General features: G+C 40.3%; 1 protein-coding gene across 2 annotated transcripts in view; it reads left to right on the forward strand.

Moving 5' to 3' along the window:
• wdr45b (WD repeat domain 45B) overlaps positions 1-23,598 on the forward strand; it is a 53,867-nt gene that overhangs the window by 20,798 nt on the left and 9,471 nt on the right. For both annotated transcript variants that reach the window (XM_060844597.1, XM_060844598.1), the window contains exons 3-7: positions 9,419-9,520; positions 13,242-13,329; positions 15,532-15,626; positions 17,250-17,440; positions 18,617-18,702. In XM_060844597.1, the coding sequence (XP_060700580.1) occupies positions 9,419-9,520; positions 13,242-13,329; positions 15,532-15,626; positions 17,250-17,440; positions 18,617-18,702 (562 nt within the window). The remainder of the gene's footprint in view (positions 1-9,418; positions 9,521-13,241; positions 13,330-15,531; positions 15,627-17,249; positions 17,441-18,616; positions 18,703-23,598) is intronic.

Raw genomic sequence — 23,598 nt, forward strand, 5'->3', positions numbered from 1 at the left:
GCCCATTCAGCTGCCTTTTTAAATGTTGTAATTCTGCATGTCGGCAGCTTGTTCAATATACGTACCATCCTCTGTGTGAAAAAGTGGCCCCTCGTCCTCCTCAAATCTGTTCCTTCTAGCTTTGTACCCCGCCCCCATTCTAGGCAAAAAAAGCTTGGCTAGTCACCTCTTTCATGCCCCTCGTGATTTTATAAACCTCAATAAAGTCACCCCATAGCCTCTGATACTCCAGAGGAAGAAAGCCTCAGCCTCTCCCTATAAATCAAACCCTCTAGTCCCGGAAATATTCTTGTTTATCTTTTCTGAATGCTTTCAAATTTATCAACATCTTCCCTATAGAAGGACAACCAGAATTGTACATTGTATTCTAAATGTGGCCTCATCAAAGTCCTGTGCAAGTGCAACATGACATCCAAACTCCTATACTCAGTGTTCTGACAAATGAAGGAAAGCTTACCAAATGTCGCCTTCATCACTCTGTCTACCTGCGATTCAACTTTCAAGGAACTATGCGCCTGAACCCTGAGGTGTCTTTGCTCGGCAACACACTCCAGGGCCCTACTATTCACTGCATAAGTCCTGCCCTGGTTTGCCTTGACAAAATGCAACACCTTGCATTTACCTGAGTTAAACTGTATCTGCCACTCCTCAAGCCATTTGCTATCTAATTGTGTTCCAGTTGTACTTGGAGATAAGCTTCACTGTCCACTACACTACTTATTTTGATGTCCTCTGCAAACTTACTAACCATACCTCCATTGTCCTATCCAAATCATTCATATAAAGGACTGATCCTTGTGGCACACTGCAGGTTTCACAGATCTCCAGTCTGAAAAGCAACCCTCTACCACCACCCTCTGTCTCCTATCTTCAAGCCAATTTTATATTCAGTTGGCTAGCTCTCCCAGTCTAATCTTACTAACCCAGTCTACTATGTGGAACCTTGTCGAACGCTTCGCTAAAGTCCATATAGACAATGACTACTGCTGTGCCTTCATCAATCTTTTTTGTCACTATTTCAAAAAACTCAATCAAGCTAGTGAGATGATTTCCCATGCCCAAAACCATGTTGACTATTGGTAGTCAGTCCTTGTCTTTCCAAATGCTTGTAAGTCCTGTCCCTCAGAATCCCCACCAACAACTTACCCACCACTGATGTTAGGCTTACTGGTCTATAGTTCACTGGCTTTTCTTTGCAGCCTTTTTTAAGATAGTGGCACCATATTATCCAATCTCCAGTGTTCTGGCACCTCTCCTGTGGCTGTTGAGACACATACGCATCTCAGCAAGGAGCCCAGCAATCTCTTCTCTCACTTCCCACAAAATTCTGGGAAACACCTGATTAGGACCTAGGGATTTATCTACTTTTTGGTTTTGCGCTTTTGAAGACCTCCAGCACAATGAGCTCTTTTTATTTTCAAGACATCTGTAATTATTTCCCCAAGTTCCCTAGCTTCCATGTCTTTCTCTGCAGTAAATACTGATGTGAAATGTTCATTTTTAGTAACTCCTCCATCTTCTGTGGTTCCATGTTTATCTTTTAAGGAGCCCTATTCTGTCCATAGTTATGCTTTTGCCCTTTACTGTACTTATAGAATCGCTTTGGATTCCACTTTAACTCTCTATTTGCTAAAGCTAGCTGATGTCCCCTTTTTGCCCTCCTGATTTCCTTATTAAGTATACTCCAACTGTCCTTCTACTCCTCCCAGGGATTCATTTGGTGCCAGCTGTCAATACCTGATATGTCTCCTTTTTTCTTGACTAGAGCCTCAATTTCTCTAGTCAACCAGTATTCCCTATACCTACTAGCCTTGTCCTTCACACTACCAGGAACGTATTGTCTCTGAACTTTTTAAAAACTTCTACTTCCCAATCGTCCTTTTACCTCAAGAGCCTCTCCCAATCAACTTTTGAAAGTTCCTGCCTAATTAGATCAAAATTAGCCACCTTCCAATTTAGAACAATAACCTTTTGATCAGTTGAACCTTTTTCCATTGTTAATTTAAAATCAATAGAACTTTGATCATTTGCCCCAAAATGATCCTCCACTAATCTCCTTACTCACTTGCCCTGCCTTAATTCCCACCAGAAAGTAAAGTATTGCTCCTTCTCTGTACATCCACACATTGAATAAGAGCGTTCTGTTGTACACGTAACACATTCCTCCCTATCTAAGCCCTTGTCATTATGACAATCCTAGTCTATGCCTGGAAAGTTTACATCTCCTACCATTATAACCCCATTATTCTTAGAGATGTGTGAAATCTTTACATATTTGCTTCTCAATTTCTTGACTACTAAGGGCCTACAATACAATCCCAAAAAAAGTAATCAGCCCTTTCTTATTTTTTAGTTCCAGCCGTATAACCTTGTAATCTCCCAGGAATATCCTCCCTAATTACAGCTGTAATGTTATCCCTAACCAAAAATGCCACACTCCCTTTCCTCCTTCTGACATCTGTACTGAAAAATCTGTTGCTGGAAAAGCGCAGCAGGTCAGGCAGCATCCAAGGAGCAGGAGAATCAACGTTTTGGGCATAAGCTCTGCTTCAGGATGCATACACAAAACATCGATTCTCCTGCTTCTTGGATGCTGCTTGACCTGCTGCGCTTTTCCAGCAACACATTTTTCAGCTCTGATCTCCTGCAGTCCTCACTTTCTCCTAGTTGATTCTAACATCTATACCCTGGAATATTAAGACCATAAGACACAGGAGTGGAAGTAAGGCCATTCGGCCCATCGAGTCCACTCCGCCATCCAGTCATGGCTGATGGGCATTTCAACTCCACTTACCAGCATTCTCCCCGTAACCCTTAATTCCTCGTGACATCAAGAGGTTGCCAGTCCTGGCCATCCCTGAGCCATGTTTCTGTAGTAGCTATGATCTCCCAGTCCCATGTTCCCAACGTTCCCCAAGTTCATCTCCCTTACATCTCAGGTCAGGTCTCTTGCATTGAAGTAACTACAGTTTAATTTATCAGTCTTACCTTGTTCTCCCATTACCCTCCCCTTACTAGTTTAAAGCTTCTCAAGCAGCAGTAGCAAATCTTCTCCCAAGATTATTGGGGTGGAACCCATCCCTCTTATTACAGGTCATTTCAACCCATGAAGAGATCCCAATGTTGCAAAAATGCAAATCTCTGCCCCATGCACCTCAAACACACATTTGTCCACTCCATCCTCTTATTCCTACTCTGTCAAGCATGTGGCACTGGCAGTAGTCCAGATATTACTAACCTTGAGGACTCACTTATTTCGAACTCCTACCTAGTTTCCTATATTCTCCTTGCAGAACTTCATCCCTTTCCCTTCCTAGGTTATTGGTACCAACTTGCACAATGACTTCTTGCTTGTCACACTCTCCCTTTTCTGAATATTTTATACCCTTTCTGAGATATCCTTGACCCTGGCACCAGGAAAGCAACAAACCATCCTGATGTATCGCTGACAGCCACAGGAATGTCTGTGCCCCAGACTAGAGTCCCCTATTACAATTGGTCGCTTGGAATGAGAATATTCCTCCTGACTATAGACCAGTCACTATCAGAAATCTGACTATTAGTGACATACTCCCCTGAGAGACCACCACCTGCAGCACCCCCACCCCAGAAGTACCCAAAACACCATACCTGTTTGAGATGGAGTTAGCCACAAAAGACTCCAGCATTACCTGGCCACCTATGCAACCATTCCTAGCAGACATCCATCCATCTGACTGTACCCATGGTTTTTCTACCTTTCTGAAACTACCATCCATCACCCTGTCTTGCTTTTGTAAACTCCTTATTGTGTCTAACTGCTAATCTAACTGATTCATGTGGCCCAATAGGATTTGCAACCAAACGTACTTCCTGCAGACAGTGTCTCCAGGAACTTTTCTAATTCTCTGATCTCCCACATCTGACAAGAAGAGCACATCACCCTGCTGCAAGCAATTTCCACCTCTTTTAACAATCTACAGACCCAGAAATAATCTTAAAAACAAACACAATACACTTCGCTCACAAGGGGAAGCGTTGGCACAGTCCCTACTCCTTTGGGATAACTTAATACCAATCCTTAATGTTGAAAGTCAATCAGGAGACAGATCACCTCATAAACATAAGGAAAAAAATGCCGTCCCCATTCTCACTGTTATAAATTTGCAAAAAAAATTTAGAAAGTTTATAAATCTTAAATTTCACTGATCAATCTCAAAACCCAAAAGTCGTCCTCTCCTCCTGTAGTTTCAGGCAGTGATTTTCTTTTTTCCCCTAAATCTCTGATATCTCTGCAACTGCACAGAAGCTGGATGTTAGACTTCCTACATCAGCTATGAAACTGCACTACTACTTTCAGTGAAACCTGACATCCAGTGGCCTGTGCAATTTCTTAGTTTCCTACCTTGCCATGTGGTCACTCTCCCAAATTTTTCTCTCTCTCCTTCCTTTTTAAAAGTAACTTTCTGTTTTTGGAACTTTTTTTTCAAAAAAGAAATGCAGAACTTTTATTGTGAAAGAAACTGCAATTACTGCCTCAAGGAAATGAGTATATCCAGCTGAGCGCTGGGGGAAAAAAAACCCTTCAAAACCAAGAGCAGCTCTCAGCCACTACCTTGTCCACCATTTTTTGATCTCTCCAGGGTCTAAATTATTTTAAATATGAGTGTATCCTGATTTTTAATAAAGGGTGTGAACCCTTTTAACCAGAAGTGCATTGTTTGTAAACAGAATTCAAAGACGAGAGCTTGTGTCTCCGCCATCTTGAATAACTTATCTTGAAAACAGCAAATTTGTCTGCACCTTGGAGAAACTGAGGACTGCAGATGCTGGAGATAAGAGTCAAGAATACTGCACCTGTATGATCAAATTTTTTTTTAAAAACATTTTAAATGAGATTACTTAGTGTGGAAACAGGCCCTTCGGCCCAACAAGTCCACACCGACCCTCCGAAGAGCAATCCACCCAGACCCATTCCCCTACATTTACCCCTTCACCTAACACTATAGGCAATTTAGCACTGCCAGTTCACCTAACCTGCACATCTTTGGACTGTGGGAGGAAACCAGAGCACCCGGAGGCAACCCATGCAGACACTGGGAGAAAGTCTGTATGGAGTTTGCACAATCGTCTGAGGCGAGAATTGAACCCAGGTCTCTGGCGTTGTGAGGCAGCAGTGCTAACCATTGTGCCTCCCTGCACTCAACAAAGCTAAGTTCTTGACCTGTATAGGCCATGGTATGATTTTCTTGCTGGTGACTTGTAACAGAGTAATGATGTAGTGCTCAATTGGTGGGTGCCTTTTTTTTTTGAAGGAAATAGTCCTCTCTCAACTGCAAGCATTGACCTGTCTAACTAATCAACGTAGTTTTTAAGCAATATGCTGATTTTTAAAAAAAAATGGTATTTGCCACCTTGTTTTGAATCATTAGTATTTGGTCATTCATTAGAACTTTTGTGCAAGTACATTTTGACTGCCTTCAGGTATACAATGGCAATGGTGTGTTACAGTTAACTTAGAGTTGCTGAGGCAAAATGCAGTTGTTTTTACATGGATGTTTTTCTGTGGAAATATGGATAATGGCCAGCTGGACCCAGCCTACACGAGCCCCATGCTTGGGGCCTGCCGGAAAGTGGAGGGACCCAGAGACCTGCCCCAGGAAGGAGGCCCGACACAAAACACTCCCAGCCTCACAAGACGCTGCCTGACGTGAAATCTATCAAAATGTACCTGGAGAGCAGCCCAAATACTTCTGCAAACAACCTGGCTGCACCTGGTACAGCAACTGAAACCAGGAACTTCTCCACTGGGTCCTAAGAGAATTCCCTCTGGTAAAATCTCACAATAAATTACCTGCTTCACTGGGTCCTAAGCAGACCCTCTGCAAAAAATACACTAAACTGCAACCTACCTGCTCCACAGGATCGAGGAAGGATCACTTAACTGAAAACAGTCACAATCCACTCCACCAGAGCTCTGGACCACTCAAATGTAAGAAACCTGGGAGGAAGCTGGGTAAGTGTGCTGGCCTGCTAGTAAGACTGAGACTACGTGGTTTCAGGACCCCCTTCCGAGCTTACTCTTACCAAATGTCCAATCTCTGGAGAACAAGATGGACCAACTCTGATCACTGCTCAGCTTCCAGTGTGAACTGCAGGACTGCTGCACACTCTGCTTCACAGAAACCTGGCTTAATCCATCCAGGCTGTTGGTTTTTCTATCCATCATATGGACCGTACAGCATCTTTGGGTAAGGCAAAGGGTTGGAGAGGTTTGCTTTTTAATCAACAACTTGTGGTGCACTAGCATTGCAACCCTGAGCAACCATTCCTCACCATCAAAAGCTGCCCCTTCTATTTATCACAGGAATTCCTGTGTACATACTGCTACAAGCAAGGGTGGAAGCTCTGGATGTGCCGTTCTCCACCACTAATACCCTGGAGACGGAACACCCCGAGGCTCTGTTTATTGTAACTGGCAACTTCAATCAAGCTAATCTAAGGAAGGTGTTGCCCAAGTACCACCAGAATATTACCTGCCCCACCAGGGGCCTGAACATTTTGACCTGTGATGGATGCCTACTGCTCCAACCCCCACCCTCATTTCAGGAACTCCGACCCCAATGCTGTGTTTCTTCTCCCAGCTTACAAGCTCGTGCTCAAGTGGGAGACCCTCTCGCGGTTGCAAGTCCAGTGCTGGTTGGAGGAGACAGAGGATCAACTCTGGTGCTGTCTGGAATTTGCAGATTGGGCTATGTTCAAACAGTCCACAGGGAGCATGGACAAAAACACCATTACTGTCACAGGCTGTACCAGCAAGTGTGTGGAGGACTGTATACTGAGGAAGTCGATTTGGGTGTTCCCCAATACAGGAAACCCTGGATAAATCAGGACATACAGAACCTGCTAAAAACCAGGCGTGAGGCCTTCAGATCAGGAAACCCACTCAAATATAAGGAATCCAAGTATGATCTTCACAGAGCCATTAAGACAACCAAAGACCAATATTGATCCAAACTAGAGACCCAGACAGACACCCGGTGACCATATGATAAGTCTGACTGATGTCACAGGTTCTAAAAAGAGAGTGCAAGCTAGCAGACGATGACCTATCCCTCCCAGATTGTCTCAACGCCTTCTACGCTCACTTTGAGCAGAATTTTGGCGGAGAGGTAACACCGATTCCGACAAGTCCAGACTAACCTATCCCAACAGTCGCTGTATCAGAGGTTCAATCAGTTTTCCTTTGCTTTCCTTGGATTCACACAATGAAACCAGACAGATTACCAGACCATACACTTGAGTATGCGCAGATGAACTGGCAGAGGTCTTCTCGGACATCTTCAAGCTCTCCCTGCAGCAGGCCACTCTCCCTGACTGTTTCAAGAGGGCCAACATCATCCCTGTGTCTAAGAAGGCTTCTGCAGCATGTCTCAATGACTACCACCCAGTGGCCCTAACTTCGGTGATCATAGTGTTTTGAAAGACTGGTCATGGCATTAATCAACTCCAGCCTCCCCACTACTCTTGATCGAGAGACCTAAGGGGCAACTTTTTCACGCAGAGGGTGGTACCTGTATGGAATGAGCTGCCAGAAGTGGTGGAGGCTGGTACAATTGCAACGTTTAAGAGGCATTTGGATGGATATGAATAGGAAGGGTTTGGAGGGATATGGGCCAGGTTCTGGCAAGATTGGGTTAGGATATCTGGTCAGCGTGGACAGGATGGACTGAAGGGTCTGTTTCCATGCTGTACATCTGACTCCAATTTGCCTATCTGACCAACAGACCCACGTCAGATTGCATGTCACTTGCCCTTCACTCCTGCATAGAACATCTTGACACCAAGAACAGCTACATAAGAATCCTACTCTGACGACAGTTCAGCCTTCAACGCTATTATCCTCTCGAGACTGATTTACTAAATTTAGTGATCTCTGACTCCGTTCCACTCTCTGCAACTGGATCCTCAGTTTCCTGACCCACAGACCACAATTAGTGAAGATCTGATCAATCTTTCATCCTCACTAACACTCAACACTGGAGCCTGTGCAGGGATGCATACTGAGCCCCCTACTGTACTCTGTCTATACACATGACTGTGTTGCCAAATACCAGACGAATGCCATTTACAACTTTGCTGATGACACCACCATACTCTGTCAAATTTCAAATGGTGACGAAACAGACTACAGACGGGAGGTGGGAGACCCAGAAACATGGTGCACTGAGAACAATGCCAGCAAGACCAAAGAACGCATTATTGACTTTCAGCAGGATGTTATTCATGCCCCTTTACACACTAACAGCACAGAGGTGGAACGAGTGGAGAGTGTCAAGCTCCCGGGAGCTTTCTAGGACTCTTCCAGTGGACGCGTTGGTTATGAAGGCCCAACTATGTCTCCCCTTCAGGCAGCTGGGGACTTTTGGCATGACAGCGAGTACCCTTGCTAACTTTTATAGGTGCGCAATTGAGGCATTCTGTCTGGATGTATCACTACCTGGTATGGCAACTATACCATTCAAGATCTGAGATGGTTATAGAGAGTGGTGAACTCGGCCCATGCAACCCCAAAGGCCAACCTCCCATCTATAGAATCCATCTAACAGGCCTACTGTCCAGGAAAGGCAGCCAGCATTCGCAACAGATCTTTATCTATCCCACCCTGGCAATGCTTTTCTACAATCTCTACCATTGGGGAGAAGGTACAGAAGCCTGAAGACATGCACCAGCCGGTTTTAAAACAATAGTTTCTATCCTAGTGTTGTTAGAATATGGGATGGACTCTCAAACTCTTAACATTCGCCTGTACCTGGTTTTTTAAAATCTATTATTTAGATTAGATTACTTAGTGTGGAAACAGGCCCTTCGGGGCAACAAGTCCACACCAACCCGCCGAGGGGCAACCCACCCATTTCCCTACATTTACCCCTTTACCTAACACTACGGGCAATTTACCATGGCCAATTCACCTGACCTGCCCATCTTTGGACTGTGGGAGGAAACCCACACAGACACGGGGAGAATGTGCAGTCAGTCGCCTGAGTCGGGAATTGAATCCGGGTCTCTGGCGCTGTGAGGCAGCAGTGCTAACCACTGTGCCACCGTGCCGCCCACTTATCTATGCTACTTAACTCTGTAAACTGCCTGTATTGTTGGCAAGTCAAAGCTTTTCATTGTGCTTCGGTACACGTGATCAGTTCAATTCAATGATGGCAGAGGCTCCAAGGTTAGTTATATCACAGTTGACTAGGAATCTCTCCTGGTCTAGCTAATATTGTAGTGCAAAAAAATGTGCTGGGATGGGGCTCAAACCTAGGACTGCTGTCTTAGAGGTATGAATGTTACCCACTACTTCTTGATTTATTTTAGGCCACTGTTTTGGTAAATCTGACTGTCCACCATTCTACATTTGAACGATTTTTCTTTTCTTTTGCAGAATTCATGGAAGGAGGAGTTGGTCATGTTGAAATGCTTTTTCGATGTAATTACTTAGCTTTGGTTGGAGGTGGTAAAAAGCCCAAGTATCCTCCTAATAAAGGTATAGCTTGGTCAGTAGAAAATATGGTATTATTCAGACTTAACCTCCTTGTGATTAGACCATTTAATGCTTGTGCCATATTGAAACTAGTTTGTGACTTCATTGAAAATGCAACTTAAGTTGGTTACAGCAGTGTAGTGGTTATGCTGTTTGGACTGGTGATTCAGTTATGATCTAACCATAGCAAATGGCAAACTGATATCCTGGGACCAGAGAAAATTACTGTATCATATGCTAGATTTACGTTTAACTCCAACTGTTTCAGTACTATTCTTCAAGTATTGTAATTCTATAATAGCTGATAGTTCCTGAAGTATCGCTGAATCAGTATCTCAAGAAGACCACTTCATACCAGAGCGTCCAGAAATGGGTAATAAAGGCAATCTTGTCAGTGTCAGCCACATATGTGAAAGTTTTAAAAAAAAATTGTTCTTTATGTTCCCAATGTTGCAGCATTATCTAGATTTCTGTTTTAACCCCATGTATCAAATGTCTTTTCACTGATTCATGTTGCTGTATGCTAAAGTTAAATGGATATAGGATTGCTCGCTGAAGTTTTATTTTCAGACGTTTCGTCACCATACCAGCTCACATTTTCAGTGAGCCTTCGAATGAAGCACTGGGTGTGGCCCACTTTCTAAATATGTTTGGGAATATAAATAGAAAGTGGGCCACACCACCAGTGCTTCATTCGGAGGCTCACGGAAGATGTGACTTGGTATGGTGACGAAACGTCTGAAAATAAACCTTCCAGTTCAGTGAGCAAACCTACATTCAGAACCTCCACCTGGTCTACAAATCTTCTCAAAACTCAAAAGATTAAATTGCTAAGACCAGAAAGTGCACCCCTTAATCCTCCATGTAATACTTTAACACTTTTTTTTAAAAATGCAATGGTATGAGGGATTTAACCTAGTGCTGTGCATGCATATTTTAATACTTGGATCACAAATTTTATTTTTTTAACCTTTTTTTTCACAGATGGATATTGAAGCAGCTACTTTAAATGCAGGGATTTAAAACTTTTTAAAAAGCTGGTTAGCATGCACATAGGCTAGACATTTGAAGTTATTCATCCACATTGAAAACTGTAATTGATCCTGTCTTGATCATTAATGACAATTTGCTCCCACTACTTGAAAGTCTTTGGCCCACAGAAGATCACCTAAAAATGCAGGCAATAATGATATTATTTTTTATATTGTTTTGCAAAGGTGACTTGCACTGATTTTTCAGTTGTGAATCTTTCCAAATCTTGCTGTATTCTGTGAATAAAAAAAATAAAAGAAGGCCATTTTGCCCCTTGAGCCATTCACTGGGATCAGGGCTGAATTGTTACCTAATCCAATATATCCAAAACTCTTGATGAATTGAGTAGTATGAGATTAAAATTCACAGTTGTCCCATCATGTGGATATGTGCTGAAAAGAGTGCCACACCTCACCCATTCCTTTTGTATACAAATGTTTCCTAAGTTTACTTTCGACATCTGGATCTAATTTTTAAACCATGATAGTCTATTCTAAGATACCCAACTAGTGGAAATATTTTCTTTCTATCTACCCTATCTGTTTCCCTTAATAACTCAAAACCCTTGATCAAATTAGTTAACCTTCTAAGTTCTGTGGAAAACTGCTCAATTTGTTTAATACCTTTTTGTAACACTTGGAGCCCAAGTACAATTAGAATAGAGGCAATGTCACTTAGAACAGTAATCCAAGCCCAGACTAATGTTTTGTGGACATGGCTTCAAATCTCACTGTGGAAATTGGTGAAGCTTGAATTTAATAAAAATCTGGAATTGACTTATGGCAGTCATCGAGAATAAAGAACAAAAAAACGTGCAGCACAGGAACAGACCTTTCGGCCCGCCAAACTTGTGCTGATTCCTATCCTTTATTTACTTATCCCATTACTTATTACCTAACATCTTCCTCACTGCCGCAACTCCCCTTTCGCTGCACCACAGTTCAGCATTTCTGCAAGGTTTGCTGCTATAGGCTCACAATGTCTGTATTAGTAGCAAATATCAGTGAGAAACAGCCTGTGATTGGTGAATTTTTCCTGGCCTTTTGGAAACTCTTGGGGGAGGAATCCCCCTATTAACACTGACATATCTTGGTGTAGGAGTGAATTGCCTGTTTTACTTTTCCAAATTACATCTCAAAACATTGTCAATGTGAGCTACTAACCTCTGGGTCTGTGAGCCTGGGTCCTGAGTGGAAGTGGAAAGCAATCAAATATTTTCTTTACTAATCAGATTGAAGAGTTGTGAATAAATTGAACATGATTGAGAAAGGAGTATAAATCATAACTTTGGAAGTCTCTTTTGATTTTGTCTGTGCTCAGGTGTTCACCAAGAGACAACTTGCAAAGTCTACTGGCACTGAACAGGTCATCTGTGATAAATAGATGCCACAGGAGCTAGGTGCATCACCCCAAAATGACATTTTATTTTGATTTTGACAACTTTCCTTTTGTAAGTTTGTCATTGACCTGTTTATTTTTGAGTTCCCCATCTGGACTGACGTTTGTTAGTTTGTTCATTTGAGCTGAATCAAAGGAGATAATTTTGCTTATTGAATCTGCATTGGCTGTTTGCAACAGCAAATAGGCTGGTCTCCCTTTAATGAGAGAAAAACAAGAGGCGGGAAAATGGTGTTTGAGGGAAGAACAAATTTAAAACGATCGCATGGCATAAGAAAACTTTTCAACATCCTCACTTTCTGCACAAGAAAGAATATCTTGTTCGGTTGGGTGTTCCCTGGGTCTGTCGAGTTGGTGTAAGATTGTTATAGAGCATATCCCGTTAGATTTTCTTACAAGTATGATCCATCACATCCATTTCTATTAGACATGGTAGCCCTTTTGACTACCTGGACAATGATTTGTCCACCATACTGTTAAGGGCTTTTATATAGCCGTAACAATTGTGCTTTACAAGCCCAATACCCAGGGAGGGGGTATCTGCGAATATCTGAATGTATGAAAAGTAGTGCTCTCGATATTCCAGAGTTAGTGTTTTGTTCTGCTGAGCTTTGTTATTATTAATGATTACTTTGGTTATCATTTATTTAGTTTCTTTTGGCATTCTTTCTTTATATTTTGAATTGTATTGTTTTGTATTTGTAATATTTAAAACTGTTTTTCTATTAAAACTACTTTTCAATTAAAATATTTTTAAACAATGACTGCATGAAAATATCCAGCAAACAACTAATGGTCTTTGATACCTCTGCATTGCAGCAAAGAAACAATTAACAAAATTGTTGAAATAATCTCTGGAAACTAAGAAGGTTTTGTTTAAAAACAAACACAAAAGTTTGATGCTGGCGGTCTGAAATTTAAACTTATTAAGCAGGAAATGCTGGAAATACTCAGACATGGCAAAGGTATGAGAGAGAGAGAGAGACAGACACTTTCGGTCAGATTTTTCTTTAGAACAGAAAGAAATTGCATTTACCTACAAAGGTAGGGAAAGAACAAACTAAAGCAGATATTTACTTTTAGAAGTAAAAAGTTGTGATCTAAGATAGAGTAAATAACCGAAGGATGAAGGCACTAGGGAAATGTGACCAGTAAGGCAGTAAGATTGATCCCAAGTTTATGAGTAGTCAGCAGCAATTGCATATCCTAAGAAAGGAAGAATAATGTATTTAAACCTATGGGATTGATTTGATTTCATGTTGTGGAAATGATGAAATGCTGTGGTATTTTGCAGTAATGATATGGGATGATTTAAAGAAGAAGACTGTTATTGAAATTGAATTTTCTACAGAAGTTAAAGCCGTTAAACTACGGAGAGACAGGTAATTTTTGGAAATAGGAATGCTCTCCTGAAATGTTTTGTTTTGTTTTCATTTTGACAAGTATTGTAAATCTGAAGGTGGTTAACTAGTTAAATATTAAACATAGTGCTCTAACTCCACACACCATTCTGTATATCTTTCTTAACTAGATCAGAAAGTAACTAAGATGAGGAAGACAATTCATGTTCATCTTGGTTCATATCCTTAGATCATGAAGTTTTCCCTTGTGGCTAATGCATTTCCATCATGACTCTTAACTCTTAATTTAACGTGCTTATAATATTGGTGAAATGCTTTTTGGAAATTTGACCATATCATGGTATAGAGTTTTGCACAATATATCTGAGCTATAATTCCTTGAGAGAACGATGAGATTGGTAAGATAGGATCATCTTCTTTCTACATCCCGTTGACTGATAGGTGGTTATTAAACAGATGAAATCATTTCATTGAAACCCTTTGTTTTATATACAGACATTATATAGATTTACATGGAGCATTTGGACAAGTTGATCAGTGTTTTGTTTAGACTTGATATAAGCCTGCCCTGCCTCTTTGTTAAAACCTTTCAGTATCTCCTATTTATTTCTCCCTTCTGCATATCTGGCTTCCTGTATAAATGCTTAGAAGCTATTTGTGACAATTGCTCCTTGTATGAACAATTTCTGCTAGCTAGGGGAAGAAGTTTCTTTTGGATTCCTTAAACCCATCATGGCTCCTAGATTTTATCTTCCAAAAGTGGGAACATCTCTACATCTTCCTGCTGAGGTCTTTCATAATTTTGGACCCCAATCAGGTTGCCTCTGGCCTTCTGTGTCCGAGAATTACAAACCCCAACCTGTTCAGTCATGATTGATATTTATGTTATATCAGTTCTGGTATTATCATTTTATTTTTTAATCTGAAGAGTCTTGCTATCCTTCGAAGATGGTGACTAGAACTTGTGCATTACTTCCATATGTTGCCAAACCAGAATTTTCTACAAATTCATCGTTAATTGTTTACTTTTCAATCTTAACCCTTTGGAAATAAACCCAGTATATTGTTTTAGTTTCAATAGCCTTATTAACCTTGAGTGCAACTATTTTTGATTTGTGTGTCTGTTTCCCCAGTACCCATTGCTCCTCTAGACTTCAAACAGGCCACTTGCTCTTTGGAAAGTTTTATTATCCTATCAAAAATTCTGTTCTACATCTTGAAATTCCTTTTCCAATTACATCACTATCCTGGAAGTTTATTAATGTCATATTGCATTTCCTGGCAGTTTTGTTGCCACTATAAGCCTTTGTATAGTACTAACTTCTCGGATACTTCAGGAGTCAGAAGATCACTTACGAATATAGGCATGATTTGGAGATACTGCTGTCAAACTGGGATGTACAAAGTTAAAAATCTCACAATGCTAGGTTATAATTCAATAGGTTTATTTGGAACCTGATGAAGGTTTACCCCTGATAAAGGAGTAGCGTTCCGAAAGCTAATGCTTCCAAATAAACCTATTGAACTAACCCTGGTGTTGTGATTTTTAACTATGAATAGAGGGCCATTGACCCCCTACTAATTTACTATTTGCAGAAGTCACACTTCTATGGAGGAGGCTAATATTCCACTAATGAGTACTCCTATTATACAACTTTTTCATTAACTTAGACTATTGAGGAATGTGGAGCTAGAAAGGACTGAGAACATCAGCCATGTTCTAACTGAATGTCAGAGAAAAGTCAACACTACTCAAATAAATTGAAATGTTATCTTGGACAGAGTAGAAGATCTAAATATCTAAGGATTTAAATCTAAAAGATACTCATTCAGTGGTCTTTAAGCAATAGAGCAAGTGCACTGACTCCCTAACTTATAACTTCACTGAATAGAATATAGGCTAATGTCATTTTGGATGGACGTGGTAACTCCATTCCAGTTTTCAAACAGGACAGCAAATCCAAACAAGACAACTACAGGTCCATCAACCTGATATTTGCTATTGTGGAGATGCTTGAAGGTAGTTTCCCTCTGATCTAGGAACATGGAAGGGCCCGAAGAGGTCGTCCACGTACAAAAGAAAGTTGTTCCTAAGATAACTACAGTGTTTTATTTTTGGAAGTTACTTAATTGATTTGGGTTTTTGACCTGGTCTTTCAGTAAGCTCTTCTGTACAGTTGGACATTTGCCTGTATTGTTATCTCTACGTTTCTTTTCTAACAGAATAGTAGTAGTTCTGGATTCCATGATTAAAGTCTTCACATTCACTCACAATCCTCACCAGCTGCATGTTTTTGAAACCTGTTACAACCCAAAAGGTGAGTTAGTGTTTATCACTGCATTCCTTCTGAGCTTACCTATACCAATGATTTTATTTTCATTGTTACAAATTTGAGAGCTCCTTTCTATGGGTAACTGTGGAAATAAAAAATTCAACTACATTCTTGTTTACGTTTCAGCAAAATCCAGAATATGTAAGTATGTGGTGAATTTTGCAAGTGACACTAAAATTTGGTGTAGTTGCCTGTCCCTGTATATACTGCTTCAGGAACGTGATGTTTATTTCTTGCCTGTTTCCTCTGAATACGTTGCCAGTAATTGTTAATGCTTCAACCTTTTCATACTTGTCATGAACATGCATACTATTCTCCAAAAATCAACTCCAACCCCCTCTATTCCATTAACAAACAATGATGGCCTTTCTGGACTCCTGTATCGTCTGTGAATCTGAATTGCAATGCACCATTAAGCATTTCCCAAGCTTTTTTTATAAGGTCCTGAGCAAAAAAGTAGTTACAAGTTTTTCATTGACTTTAGATATATATTTTTTAAAAACATTCTCTGTAGCTATATTTGGTAAAACTTGGTCTTTTTTCAGAAAGACACACACTTACAAATTGGATTACTCAATTATTTCTTGGCCATACTCTTGAACTTTGCTCCTTTTCGTAGCTAGCTTTCGAAGACCGTGAAGTTGCCCAGGAACTTTATTTTTTGTACTTAAAATAAATTATTTAATCAAATTTCAAAAGTATTTAAATGTAATGTTGTATAACATAAGCCATTTTCTATCCTTTTGATGTTTGGTAAGCTTGCGAATTTAACTATTTTGTAAATATTTGGACAAGGAAAGATTTATTTCCTGTGCAAACTGGTCTGTGGTGAAAGTGTTGTGTCATTCATCTGTCTCCAGTTGAGTTATAAAGTCTAAAGTTTGCTTAAACACCAGTTCTGTAACTTATTCCAATAAAATAAATTGAGCTTATTGAAGCATCATTCACAAAAATTATTGCATTGTCCTGTAAATGTGGTTCATGTAATTGGAGGTCTGCAAGTAATGGTGGGGGGGAAGAAACTCTGGTCAGTTTTGTGAAATTCTTTCCAGAGTCCTCCTAATAGAATGCACGGATTGAGAGTGTGGATGTTCCCTGGTTGGATTTCACAAAGGCTTCACACAGTATCTGTCATTTGATTGATTGATTTGCAAAGCATGTGTTTCTGGGATAGATGCAAACTATTGGCTGCATAGATGCTTGGCTAAAAACTAGGTGTCAGGATGCAAGGGGATAATTACATTTTGCTGAGGCCCCAAACAAGGCAATGTTGTTCAAATATTTAGAACCTTGAAAATGGACTGCTATTCAACATTAAGTTTTTAAAGGTAAAACCAAAATCAATAGAGGACTGTTGATTTATGCTTTCAATCAAATTGACCTTGAAAGGCTTGGTGAATAACAAGAGACTTGACCAAGAGAACCTAATATGGACAAATGCCCTTTTACATGTATTCAATTTTCTAGTTTAATGTGTATCCATTGTGTTTGGAATTCGCGCTAAACCTATCCTACACCGGCCTACTTTAAAAATCTTGGTAAAATGCAATCATGTATCATAATGGACTTAATTGTTGTTTTGTCCTGTCTTCTCTTTGTTGCTTCTAGGATTATGTGTCCTTTGTCCAAACAGCAACAATTCCCTTCTAGCGTTTCCAGGAACACACACAGGGCATGTGCAAATAGTGGACCTTGCCAACACAGAAAAGCCTCCAGTTGACATACCCGCACATGAAGGAGTTCTAAGTTGTATTGCTTTAAATCTTCAGGGGACTCGTATAGCCACTGCTTCAGAAAAGGCAAGATTTGTAAAACTCTGTTTTACCTTACCTTGTTCTCTCGCTTTCAGCAATGGTTTACTGTGAGGCAGTGAGGGATTAGGAACAGGGTGAGTAAGTGTTTACAGTGATGACCTGAGCAATTCATGATTCCAAGATTTGAAGTAATTTAAAATTTGAGAAACACTTTTATTTTGCTGTGTTCTTTGATGTGTGCACCTTGCTGTGGTATCACTGGCAGCAGTGTCACAGGCACTGCAACTGCATGGATAATGAGGGTGCCCCCTGCAGTTCGGATGGCAATAAGCATCCCAGAAATTAAGCTTTTTTTAATGCACTAAATAAAATTGTTCTCTTCCCCAAGAAATACAGCAGAAGTTTGTTGATCAGGAGCTTGACATTTTATCTTAATTCTCTACGTAACGGAACTTTTATCATTCAAGTTTACAAATCGAATTTATAAGCAGAATCAAAGTATTTGATTTGAAGCACACCACTGAAAATCTGGTTTTCAAATTGACTTCTTGTACCTAGTATTTTTTAAAAGACAGATTTGGTTTGACTTCTCTGTATTACTCCCACCTGAAATGCATATAAAAACTGTCTACCAGTTGAACGTGTGGATGTTGATCACAATTGATGTAAATCATTGTTCAGTTTTTCTACTTGCTCCACTCCATGATGTGTGGACAGTTAGTTGATCTCAAAGTCATAAAGCACAGAGAGAGATCCTTCAGTCCAACTCTCATGCACTGACCAAGCATCCCAAATGGACCTAGTCCAGCTTGGGTCCTTTTTTCTGATCTTTCCCCCCTCACCTTTTAAACCTATGTCCTGTAATTTTGGAGTTGCCCTCACCCTAGGAAAAAGACTTTGGCTATTCACTCCATTCCATGCCCATCATCATCTTTTTATAAATCTCTATAAGGTCACCCCTCAACCTCCAGAGGAAAAAAAGCTTCAGCTTCTCCCTTTTATTTCAAACCTTACAGTCCTAGCAACATTCTTGTAAATCTTTTCTGAACCCTCAAGTTTAACGACATCCTTCCTATAGAAAGGTGACTCCATAACACTTGATAATTTCTTTTTTTTTCCCACTCACCCCCACCCCCACCTCCATCTCCCTGCACCATATATTAAACATTTAAAAAATTATTAATATGTCCATCTATAGAAAGTCTCTATTATTTTGTACAGGGAACCTTGGTCCGAGTTTTTGACACTACCACAGGACAACTCATCCAAGAGTTACGAAGAGGATCACAAGCAGCAAACATTTATTGGTACGTTTAAAACTCAGCTCAGCAATGATTTGACTCGTTCTGGCTCTGAGCGTTTTGTCCTTTTTTTTTAAAAGGATAATGTGTTTGAGATTCAAAGTTGGTGCTTTGGCTTCTATTTAGTCTGACCTTAGGCATAAATTCTGTTTGAAAATTAAATGTTTTCGATTCTGTTCCAAGACTAAAGACCAAAGTGACTCAACAATTTGCATCTGACTGAAACATACAGACCAGGAGAAAGAGGCAAAAATTAATGTTTGTTTTATTTCAATATATTGATTCTAATAGTAATGTTCTTTAATCCGATTTTATTTCTGGAACAGATTGTAGTTCTAAATGACTATAACTTTTATGGACTCAGTGTGTGCCTCTGGTCATCGTTCTAAATCAGATCAATTGGATTATACCCTCTCTGATTGGGTGGGTTCTGATGTTAATGCTTTTGACATTAAATGGCTAGGTCCACGTCTACAAAGTATTTTTGTACATCATCCATTCAATAAATGTAATTGCATAAATAAATCTTGCCAAATTCACATCTAGTTTGATCGATATCTACAAAAAGCTGATTTTTTTTTTGTTTTATCTAGCATTTAAGTATGTTATTTTACCCTGACATTTGCTATTATTTACCCAATTATGGAACATATTTATTTAACATTGCCATGTTAATTTTTCATTTCTTTTTCAGGTGTTTTAGTCTTTCTTCCACTGCTGAATACTGGAAGCTACAGCTCCAGTTGGTTGAATTCTAGATTTTCAAGTTCAAATTTTTTTTTTACTTTGTCAAATCTGAACTTCCCTTGGTAATTTTAATTTGTCTCTCACTTACAATGGTGATTAAACTCTTTGCTCCTTCTAACTTTTAAATATATTTTTTAAAAGTTTGGAGAAGATTTGTAGCTCATGTTGAGGTTCTGGATGTAAGTGTTCACTCTGAGCTGGAAGATTAGTTTTCAGACATTTTGTTACCATACTAGTAACATCAGTGAGCCTTCACTGGAGGCTCACTGATGATATTACCCCGTATGGTGATGAAACGTCTGGAAACTAACCTTCCAGCTCAGAGTGCACACTTACATCCTTAAATTTCCCAAGAGGTTCCATAAATTTCAGTTGTGGATAAATTTCAGTTTTAAAAAAAAAACCGGAAAAATGAAATTACAAAGCACTTAAGGGATGCTAAACCACTTTTTTTGGGTGCTTACGTAACAAGGAGAATTGAGAGAATAAATTTGCAACCAATTTTGATTTCTTTGAAGGAAAGAGCAGAAAAAGGACATTGCAGTGGAAGTGGCATACAAGGAGTTTCATAAGCCCTTTAAGTTGCATGGTGGGTGAAGTCTGGGGTCAGTCTCTCTTCAAAAGATCTTCTGCGAAGCAAGAATGCTGTTGCTTTCTAATTAAGAGAACCTGCCCTCCCAAAATACCACCTCAAATGTTAATAGATACTGGTCATAACAAGAACATTTTTGAAACAACCAAGCACTATTTTTAAAACGGTGTTGGAAGTACTGTAACCAAGCAGCATTCACTAAGGCAGAAAAAGTAACATTTCAGGTTGATCCCTTTAACCGGAACTGGAAAATTTAGGGATGTAATAGATTTTGAGCAAGGGTTGGGTCAGGCAAGCTGAAAAGAGAACTCTGTGACAGACTGGAAGGTATAGGTTGAATCTGAGTTAGTCTTACTGGGCTGAAGGGAATACTCATGAGGCAGAAAGGGAAAGAAAACTAAACAAAGCTTATACCTACACCCAGGTATACTGCTATTTTGAAAACAAAAAATGAGAGGCAATTTAAACAGATAAAGGAAACACATTTTAGGGTTGGGTTGTGAAAGAGGAACAGCCTGAAATTGTTGAACTCCATGTTTAGATCAGAAGGCTGTAAAGTCCTCACTAAAAGATGAAGTGCTGTTCCCCAAACTTACACTAAGCGTCATTGAAACAGTACATTAGACTGATGGCAAAGATATCAGCATGGCAACAATATGGAGAGGATAAAAAAACAAGGCCACCAAAAGATTGTGTCCATACCTGTGCACAAGGAGGTGTTGTGTTTTTCAAATTCCAATTAAATTGTAGTTTACAAAACATCTATTGCTGTGTAAAGAATTTCAGCTAACTTAAATGTCAAATTAAATTGTTACCACATTTGGTTTGTTTCCTTATAAGACAACTGTATGTGAAATGTTACATTGAAATCTCGATCAAATCCATAGGAGTATCCACAGGCCAGGCTGACAAGCAAAAACCCTTTCAGACCCAAGTCAATCAAATTTGCCTAGTGGAGTGAAAAAGACCTTCCTTCAAGAACAATTGTTTGAGTACTACTATTACCTATAACACCATAAAAATCCATGCGGCAAGGCAGATCTCAGACCCTTGATTAATTGATGCCAGCTGGCACTCAGCCAAAAGGTGACTTTGTTACAAGGGGAATCTTTCTTTTTTGCTTCTGGGATGTGGATCATGCTGGCCAGAGTAGAATTCCTAATTGCCCTTGAGGTTGAAGGTGTATTGCTGCATGCTTTGGGTTTTAGGGACAACCACTCTGCTGTAAGGAAGGGAGTTCCAGGATTTTGACCCAGGGACAGTGAAGAAGCAGCAATTAAAGTTCCAAATCAAGATGCTTTAAGACTTGAAGGGGAACTTGCTATTTATGATATTCCCATGTCTATGCTATCTTTGTACCTCTAGTGGAACTTATGGGTTTTGGAGATGTTTTAAAAATCAAAAGCATTGCATCTTTTAACATTTTCCAAAGGAAGGGTGTCCAAGTTTTAAAAAAGAGAGCATGTTGGGAGAAGCAAATGTATGGACTGGATTAAAAGTAGTACTCCTCTAAGGTGTGTCTGAAGACTTTTGACAGTGAGGAGTGGTGAGGTGGAAGGGTAAGGGTTTTACCTTATGTAATTACGTGAAAAGGTGCTACGGGTGATCTGGAGACCATCGTGACACAGTGTTAGGAGTGATGTTGGAGTGAATCAAGATGTGTCAGAGGAATTCCTTTATGTGGAACGCTGACATTGAAAGAACATATGTTTTGGTTGTGTGATCCTACTGGATGTGGCAGAAGATGATCCTACTCCCCGATCATTTGACCTTTTGTATCTCCTTCCTCACTGTACAAGCCCTCATACCTTCAAAGTGAAGCAGTGACTTATTTGTATTGTGATAAGACAAGTATCACTGCTTTCGATCTAGCCTACTGTGTTCACTGTTCACAGTGCAGTCTTCTTGAATTTGGCAAGATTGAAAGCAAAGCTGTTCGCTGAGCACCCCTCTTGTCTGTATGATTGACTCTGACTCTGACTATTAATACATCATCTTACTGTTGTGCTAATATTTCTGTCCGTGAGCTGCTGCAATGGTCCAATAAGCCAAATGCAACCTCATTTTCCGCTTAGGTACTATATAGTCCTCAGGACTCTATATTGAATTCACCATCTTCAGAATTTGAATGCTGTCCTCCATTTTGATGACATTCATCTACCTACTCACCCACTCAGTGCCCTCTTTGTGTGGGTTTGCTCTGTTTACTTTGTTATGCACACCTGCCTTTAGCATCTATTTTGTATTTGTGTATTCCCTTCATTCACCATCTGTTCCACTTGCTCCTTCTCCCTGTTTGTCATTAGCACTTAAGCTCATCATTTTTCCAACACCGTTTAATTCCGAAGCCCTGGAGCATGTTCAAAGGAGATTCAGAAGAATGGTCCCAGTAATGAACAGCTTAACATATGAGGAATGTTTGAGGACTCTGGGTCTATACTAGATGTAGTTTAGAATGATGAGGGGCATCTAATTGAACCATACTGAATGGCCTGGACGGAGTGGAAATTAGGAAGATGTTTCCATTGTTAGGAGAGACTAGGACCCGAGGACAGAGCCTTGGAGTAAAGGGAAGACGTTTTCGAATGGAGATAAAGAGAAACTTCTTCAACTAGAGAGTGATAAATCCACGGAATTCAATGCCACAAAAGGCTGTGGACGCTAGGTCATTGAGTATGCTGAAGATGCAGATAGACGGGTTCTTGATTTATAAAGGGAATCAAGGCTAACATGGAGAGAGCAGGAGAATGGGATTGAGAAACTTCTCCGCCATGATTGAATGACAGAACAGACTTGATGGGCTGAATAGCCTAATTTCTGCTCCTCTGTCTTATGATCTATAGAGTCATAGTGGAGTACAGCATGGAAACAGACCCTTTGGTCCATGCCGACCAGATATTCCAACCCAATCTAGTCCCACCTGCCAGCACCCGGCCCATATCCCTCCAAACCCTTCCTATCCGTATACCCATCCAGATGCCTTTAAATGTTGCAATTGTACCAGCCTCCACGACAACCTCTGGCAGCTCATTTGATACACCTGCTACCCACTGCATGAAAATGTTGCCTCTTAGGTCTCTTTTATATCTTTGACCCCTCACCCTAAATTTATGTCCTGTTGTTCTGGACTCCCAAATCCCAGGGAAAATACTTTGTCTATTTAACCTATCCATGCCCCTCATGATGTTTATAAACCTCTAAGGTCACCTCTCCGCTTCTGGCGCTCCAGGGAAAACAGCCCTAGCCTATTCAACTTCTCCCAATAGCTCAGATCCTCCAACCCTGGCAACATCCTTGTAAATCTTTTCTGAACCCTTTCAAGTTTCACAACATCTTTCCGATAGGAAGGAGACCAGATTTGCATACAGTATTCCAACCGTGGCCTGACTAATGTCTTGTACAGTCACAACATGACCTCCCAATTCCTGTGCTTAATATTCTGACCAGTAAAGGAAAGCATACTGAACGCCACCTTCACTATCCTATCCTGTGACTCTACTTTCAAGGAGCTATGAACCTGCACTCTAAGGTCTGTTATAACAGGAGTTGCCAGACCTGCAGAC

The sequence above is a fragment of the Hemiscyllium ocellatum genome, chromosome 25, assembly GCF_020745735.1.
Source record: "Hemiscyllium ocellatum isolate sHemOce1 chromosome 25, sHemOce1.pat.X.cur, whole genome shotgun sequence".
NCBI classification, from domain to species: Eukaryota; Metazoa; Chordata; class Chondrichthyes; order Orectolobiformes; family Hemiscylliidae; genus Hemiscyllium; species Hemiscyllium ocellatum.